Below are 8358 nucleotides of genomic sequence, written 5' to 3' on the forward strand. Positions count from 1 at the left end.
GGATGAAAAATGGTGATTTAGTAGGTGTTTTTCATTACAAAAATAGGTGGGCCAAGTCAGTCTACATAAAACTTCATCTCTTTCTTTTTTCATATAAGTCAGAGTCCACATTGAGGATATAAATGACATTAAGAGCTCAAAGTAGGGTCAGTATGCCAAGGAAAGTGATCAGATGTTTAGGTTATAAAATTAAGGTGTCCAGTTTCCTTTTAAAGGAAATGCTATAAAGCATCTATTGGAAATGATCTGTTTCCCGAAAAATAGAGCTTCATTTCATTAAATTATTTCTACAGATGCTCTGTTGTTTAAAAAAAGAAAATGGGTTGTTTGTGAGACACACTTTCTAAATACTCAGAGCCCATATGTCTTTTGTTCTTTTTAGTAGAGTTGAAGATCTATGCACATGTGGGCTGTGATTTTTGACTATTTATTATATGTCTATTATTTTGTCTATTATTATATATCTGCTCTTGGAACTGGCAGGTCTGAATGAGCTGTCATTTATTTTAAGCTGTATACCAAGCCATACCGATCCTTTTTACTCTGATCGTGTCATTCTTTTAGTAGAAAAACGGAAAAGGGGGCATTAGCTCTTGACATTGTGAAGAGCTAATACAGAAACAATTTATAAATGAACTAAAAATATTTAACCTCATCAAAGCCAAATAATTGTCTACTCCTATTGTTAATACTGTTTTAACCTCTATTAAAACCTTTCTTCTAATTCTTTAAAGCTTATTTAATCCATTTATTCATTCATTTTTTCATTAATTTAACAAAATATTAACTGTTTATTCTGGAAGGCTAGGCCCACTTCAATCGCTTCATTCTTGAAGAGCTCAAAAATCATCTAGATTTTAATATGCCCCCACTGTGCTTTCCATGGGGACTGTTTCTTAATAGGACTCCATGGATATTTGCCAGACTGAATGAAGACATCTGTACCTGACATTGCCTTGAAAGATCAGTCAAAATTAAGCCAAATTACTTACATTTAACTTTATTCTTCCACCAGCTCTACCATTAAATGTAGACCTGTCCTCATTTTTCTCTGCTTCAAGTCTTCTAGGAATGCATGTATTGTTCTGTATATTGAACATAAACCTAGTCAACATTTAATATTTTTAATGCTATTACCTCCTTTTTAAAAATAACTTGGAATCTTTTTACTGCCTTCATATCATTTCCATTCTGATTATGATATTTCTGATAAAATTCATCATCGATCATGTATCTCTTCATTAATATGGGCCCAGTTAATCCAAAGACTACATTGTGTCAACGAAATTGGGAATTGACTAGACTTATTTTGAGCATTTTGAGACTTGTGCCTTACTCTGTGTCTCTGTTTTGGGTACTCTCAGAGGCATCAATCTCAGAGCTCAGTGATCCATTCCGAGAGCTTGGTTTTCTGGACCCTTTATCGTCTCTGTCTGTTCCTCCACCCTCTTGCTGTTGCCAGTCTTACTGATGCTTAATTTAGGAACTGTAACGTGCAAGAAGGTTGAGAACTATATACCCACAACATAAACAGGAAAGAGTTTTCTGTCTCGTTGGTTTAGAATGGAAAATAATGAGGAAACTCTAGGTGATGTCTGTGGCAAGGCTGTTTGTTGCCAACATTATTCAGGTTTGGAAATTCAGAAAAGAGATGTTGATGCCATGAGGTTTTGTACAATTTGGTCATTTTTTCTTCTCTTTCTTTTACCAGGTTTCACCAAAACTCATACCAATGCAGCAGATCACAACTTGCAATGTGGAATAGACATTTCTCCCAGGTTGTGTGTTTCTCATTTTAACCACATAGGATTTCATTGAAAGGACATCAGTAATCATAATTGTATATCTAAGAAGCAGTTTTGACTAGTTTTCTTCCAGCATTTTACACTGTAGCAGCCATGTAGTCTTTATTCTCTCTAGTGTGCTATAAAGTTTTAATGAAAGACAGATATATATATATATAATATAAATGATTATCTTACTTGTTTTATGATTGCTTTGAAGGCTTATCTTTACAACTGGTGCTCACATTGGATTTATCTTTACCTTTTGTGATATGTACACAAAATTGTACCAAGATGGGCCCTTAGGAAGACTTTCACTGATGTGCTGTCCCTCCCAACTAAATCTTGATGTATAGAAAAAAAGAATGAGGGAGATAAAGAACTCCACCCAGAGTATACCCAAGGCAGCATTGCACTAGTGCTGAATGATAACATCTGTGTGAATTTTGAGTAGGAGAAATGCTGTCTTAATGATTATGTTTTTCTTTTGGCCTCCTCTGACTTTTCTTTTAGAGCCTCTGATTTTGTGATTGCATCTTGTTTCCCTAAAGCATCCCTTCTCCTCCCACACTTTCTACAACTAAATCGATGTTCAGTAAGGCAAACAGGAACATCTCTGTGTGGGAGAAGTAACTGGTTCATGGGGAGAGACCAGAGTGTGTAGGGTCTGCTGGTGCTGACATCTCACCAACAAGTTGCCTTTATAAACCAAGCAACCATTTGTGCTTTGCCAAAGATGAAGGTTTATTATGAGAAGAGGGCTATAAACCTAACTGATCTAGTCTGTTTTCTCATTTTAAAATAATGTAGTATTTCTGTGTATCCAGAGGGGCCCTTAAGAGGCTTTCTCTATGTGATTGAGGTACAGTGGGCTACTCCTTCAAGACTTCCTTTTAAGCCACAAGGGGCTATGGGATAATTTATCATGAATCCTGTCACAGTGACAACAGAGTTTAAAATATTTTTTTCTTTCTTTTCAGGATCTCTTATTTTTGTTCAGAAAAATTTATTTTTTTAAAAAAAATTTTTAATGTTTATTTCTGAGAGAGAGAGAGCACAAGCAGAGGAGGGGCAGAGAGAGGGAGACACAGAATCCAAAGCAGCTCCAGGCTCTGAGCTCTCATCACAGAGCCTGACGTGAAGCTCGAGCTCACGAACCATGAGATCATGACCTGAGCCAAATTCGGATGCTCAGTTGACTGAGCCACCCAGGCACCCCTGTTGAGAAAAGTTTCTAAATATTGAATGCCTTTTTCTGCAGAGCACTATTCTTTCTTCTGCCCAGGCTACTTCCTTGAACAAACTACTTTTAATTCAGCTTTATCCAAATAAAGGAAATACTGATAAGTAAATCTAGGCTTTGAAGAGCAGGGAACTTTTAGTGTTAGAAAATAAACATGGTAGGGGTGCCTGGGTGGCTCAGTCAGTTAAGCATCTGACTCTAGATTTCAGCTCAGGTCTTGATCTCGCAGTTCATCAGATCAAGCCCCACATGGGGCTCTGTGCTGACAGCATGGAACCTGCTTAGGAATCTCTCTCGTCTCTCTCTGCCCCTCTCCTGATCACATATGTGTGTCTGTGCGCATGCATGCTCGCTCGCTCGCTCTCTCTCTCTCTCCCTCCCTCTCTCTCTCCCTCTCAAATAAACGTAAGAAAAGAAAAGAAACATGGTAGAGTGGGTTTTGTAAGGAACTTTTCCTCAGAAGTATCCTCCCTACCAAATAGTCACCCTGTGGGCATCCCAGGCATCCTAGGTATCAAATGGGAGAAATAGACCGGGTACCCTGAAGACAGGTCAGACAGCTGTTCTCCAGGCAGATGTAGGCATAGTACAGTGCAATATGTCATTCCTCTGGCACCAGATATGTATATAGGAATTGATGTGTATTTTTAGGTGATAGTTAGCATCGAAGCTCCCTTTCTGTTTAGGTACAACTACAATTGTGTCATGTATGGTATTAGAGGAGAGAGGCTTTTTTTTGTATCACACTCTCTATCTAAAAGAGTCTTGCTGGCTGCGGGATTGAAAGCATACTGTCCCAATACTGGTAAAAAGGCCTCTTTTTGGAATTTGTGAGGTCCAGAGAATAATACATATCTTAGAATTATAATTTGGTAAAATGTATGTTATTGACAGTTGCTATATTTGCAGACTTAGTTGCTTATTATTCTATTTCATTACTTTAAGATAATGTGATTCTAAGAGTGTCCCCAACTTTGAATGGTAAAACCTAAGTAGATGACTTTATATTCTTGATTAAAGGGTGCCATGGATAAAAACACAATAAGAAATACAGTAAATATCCTGAATTGATATAGATCAGTGTGATTGTCTTCTTTCTTGTTTGGGAATGGTGTGACCAATCATGGGAATAATACACTAGAGATTGGTGGAAAGACCAACAATAAATAGTTTATATACTTTATGGCTTCTAATCAAGTTGTTGCTTTTCTTTCTATCTTACCAAAGAGCAAATACTGTTTTTTATGAAAGAACAAATGAAATTTTTACCTAAATGAATTCTGATTTTACTCCTTGTCAGAACCAGTCATTTATCTATAAATATTGATTACCAGGCTTCATGTATTAATATGTATTTTTTTGCTTTTATCTTACATTCTTTTAGGACATATATTAATGAATGAATGAATTAATTAATTAATTAATTAGGTTCCCAGTGGCATGTTGAGTTTGCTTGCATTTTGAAGTGGCTCTAGTATAGTCTGCCCAGCATCTGTGTTGTTCCTCTGGTGACAGACTCATGCCCTGGCCAAGGGGTTGGGTGTGTGCCCAGAAAATGCCTGTTTTGATAGCTCTTCTTTGTCCATAGTGTTCATACGCTGCGGCGGGGGGGTGGGGGGGGGTGGGGGGGGGGTGGGCGGGGGTGTGCTATGAGCCAGGATATACCAGTAAGGTCATTTCTCCCATGTGCAAAAACTGGAGATAAAAGAGAAGCTAATTTTCCTATTCCTTTCTGGTCACTAAGCCATAAGAATGTGAGTCTGGCACCAACACCCCATTTTCCCCCTTCACTCACACACACATACATACTTACACACATGCACACCCTAGCAGCTGAGTTCCAGTTGGACAAAACAAGCTGAAACACAAGCACACTGAGTTGTAAGTAAGGAGCTTCCTAGTGGTATTTGCGTTCTTGGTTCTCCATGTGCCTAAGGCTACCTTCCCTCCAGCCGTGCTTGTACATGAGCCCACAAGTCTCCCATTTCCCTTCGGCTGGGTCTTTGTGGGTCTTTTCATCTGCAACCAAAGTGTGAACTCAAACAGCTTTTGTAATTCATGAATCTTGGGAGGGATCTGGTCTCCTACAGAAGTTATGCAGAACATGAGTAAAACTGCTGCAGCTGGTCCCAGAGAACACATATAAGAGCATTTATAGGTATTACCAGTGGGTAGGAAGGTTGTGGGTAGAGGTTCTTTTTCTGACAATGTCAGTATATTCAACATAGCTTTGAAAATTATTCCAATGGAAATAGAAGCAGAGATTTATTCAGTGGATGGGTTTCTTAGTACTAATCTTTTCCAACCAGAGCATGATCTTCAGTTTCTTAAACTTACTTTCGGATTTTCCCATCTTTAAAAGAAGCAGAATGTACTGCTTTTCAGCATGGTTCTATAAGGCATAGTTAATATATCTGTAAAATGAACACATAACAGTGTATAAATCGATACATTGAAAAATGTTGCCAAAATACTGACAGATCATTTTTAAATGCCATGTCATAATATTACCTTGGGACAGAATTGTTCCCATCATTTTTTAATATCTACACTGCTTTCCCACCTAAGACTGTACTAAATATCAAAGTAGGTTTAAGCATACATATCACTAAGTGTCACGTGATCTGAATGCATGTCTGTATGGCATACACTTGAATTCTCTTACTTCCATTATGTTAGACACGTCTGTGTAAAATCATCCAAAGACACCCTTTATGGACCCTGTAGCAAGTCCCATGAGAGTGATACCTATACCAATCCAGGTAACTGATTGATGAGACAGCTCCTTCCCTCAAAACCATAGTCAAACAAAAAATATATTTGGTTTTAGAGGTTAAATGTGCTTGATTATCATGGTCATTATTACCTTTAATGAGGTGCCACTCCAGATGGCCACTTGGAAATTACCTCAGGCAATTATCCTGGCCCTTCTGTAGCATAACCCACCATGGGTCCCTAGGAAACCCTCCCATTTCCCCTGACAAACTGCAGGGCCCAACACAGTCATTTTCTTTCTTTGGCTCATTCCTAGGCATTCTATCTCTTACCCTTTAAAATTTTCAAGAAGAAATCAGACACCAGTCTGATACAGATATAGATACAGTTATAGATACAGAGATATGGATTCACACACACACACACACACACACACACACACACACACACACTGTGATGTTCCACTTGAAGCCCTTCTCTCTTGATCTGGGGACAGGAGGTAGCATCTCCCACCTAGCCTTCTTGGAGTTAGAGTGCCCCAATGGCTCCTTCCAGATTTTCTCCATAAATATTCCTCTAATCTCCAGTTTCCAACCCTTGTAGGTGCTCAATGTGGGTAAGGGTTTAAGAGTTGTCTAACTGGTTCTAAGCCAGATACTGCTTCATAATGTGTGTATAATGGCCTCACTGGAACGTAGTATGTATCGTGTATGTGTTTAACGCCTTATATATTTGTATAACAACTTGTGCATGGTAGGCTTCCAAATATGATATTAAACCAATTTACTGGTTGAAAACCTGAGGTGGTAGTCCTGCAGGCTTGAGGATTTCCCTCAGCTAAATAATTAAGCAAGTCTTCTAAGAAAGAGTTAGAGAAAGAAAGGGAAAGGTACAAGAGGTAGAATCTAAAAACTGCAACAAAGGAATACAGAGACCTGTGATAATCATCTACATTTGTTTAGCATTTCATAATTTACAAAACACCTAGAATATGCTAGCTGGCTTCTTTTATTCTCCCAGTAATCTTCCAGGGAGACATTATTACCTCCATTAAAATTAACTTCATTAGTCAGAGAGAAGTAATGTCCATCAATTCTTTAATCAAATTAGCCTTTCAAAGCTAATGTTGGGTTTTGCCAAGGTAGTTAATGAGATGTGAATTAAATCCTCTGAATAGAACTAGATTTGTTGCTCTCTGGTAAGCTATAAAACAGAGTACAAAACCTTTAAACCTAATGGGACAGATCTTGAAGCTTTGTTCCCCTGTCCACACAGCTCTTGTGTACAACCCAGTTTGAGAGGAAATGGGTAGTTGCCAAAATAAAAAGGATAATGGCACCCACCAGGCAAAATGTCCCTGTGGAAGACTTGAAATTACTGAGTTTGCTCATCTGAAAGGCTTTGTGTAGGCAACTGCAGGTAAGAATGCTCAACTGACATCAACAGGAGGGGCTGATGGGCATTGCTTCATTTCTGTGACTAAACTCCTTTTTGAAATTTGGTTTCCTTTATATTAACCTAACACATGTTCAAAGTCAGAGTTGTGGCTCAGACCCATTCAGTTGAACTCCAGGAATAAGGTTGACATTGGCAACCTGAAAATAAATATTATTGGTGACACGGAGAGAGCATCACTCAGTGAGATCTAGTGCCATTCACTGGGGAAGAAAGGGTCCATGAGAAGAAAATTGGTCACAGTACTGGAGCCTGTGGAGTTTTGGGGGGTATAGGGATGGGAAAGCATTAGGGCCATCAAGACACATACAGTATGAGAACATTTGTTACTATCTTGTTTCTTAGAATATAAGATACCATCAATTTTTTTTTATCAGAGTAGGAATATTTACCATGAGATCTACCCTCTTAACAAATTATTGTTAACTATAGGTGCAGTGTAATACAGCAGATCTCTAAACTTACTAATCTTACGTAATTGACACTTAATACCTGTTAAACAGCAACTCATGTCCCCCTAGCCCCAGTCCCTGACAGCCACCATTCTACTCTGTTGCTATGAGTTTGACTGTTTTAGATACTTGATCTAAATGTAATCATGCAATATTTGTTCTGTGACTAGCTTATTTCACTTAGCATAATGTCCTCTAGATTTATCTATTTTGTTGCATATGGCAGGATTTCCTTCTTTTTATGGCTGAATAGTATTTCATTGTATGTGTATAACATATTCGCTTTATCAATTATATGTCAGTGGACATTTAGGTGCTGGATCATAGGTTATTTTTAATTTTTTTGAGGAGCCTCCAAACTGCTTTTCATAGCAGCTGCAACATTTTACATTACATTCCCACCAACAATATACAAGGGTTCTAATATATTCACATCCTCATCAACACTTGTTCTTTTTTTCAATAGTAGTTATCTTATTAAGCTATTATTGAGGTGATGCTTTATTATGATTTTGATTTGCATTTCCTTGAGTAGTGATGATGAGCATCTTTTCATATACCTGTTGGCAATTTGTATCTTTTCTTTGGAAAAATGTCTATTTCAGTCCTTTGCCTATTTTTTAATTAAGTTATTTGAATTTTTACTATCGAGTTGTGGAGTTCCTTATGATATGCAGCCCCACTAGTCAATTTTTGCTTTTGTTACTTG

The 8358-nt window shown here is 37.9% G+C and overlaps 1 protein-coding gene across 2 annotated transcripts in view; it reads left to right on the plus strand.

Annotated features, from left to right (window-relative positions):
* The window catches only part of OXCT1 (3-oxoacid CoA-transferase 1), a 147225-nt gene extending 139077 nt beyond the window's left edge, over nucleotides 1-8148 (plus strand). The window contains exons 17-18 of one of the 2 annotated variants that reach the window (XM_042950990.1): nucleotides 1712-1778; nucleotides 7018-8148. In XM_042950990.1, coding sequence (XP_042806924.1) covers nucleotides 1712-1765 — 54 coding nt within the window. In that variant the 3' untranslated portion in view covers nucleotides 1766-1778; nucleotides 7018-8148. Of the gene's footprint in view, nucleotides 1-1711; nucleotides 2278-7017 lie in introns of those variants that run through there. The other variant, XM_042950981.1, reaches the window with a different exon arrangement.
* The last annotated feature ends 210 nt before the right edge of the window (nucleotides 8149-8358 follow it).

Source organism: Panthera leo, chromosome A1 (genome assembly GCF_018350215.1).
Source record: "Panthera leo isolate Ple1 chromosome A1, P.leo_Ple1_pat1.1, whole genome shotgun sequence".
Lineage (NCBI taxonomy): Eukaryota > Metazoa > Chordata > Mammalia > Carnivora > Felidae > Panthera > Panthera leo.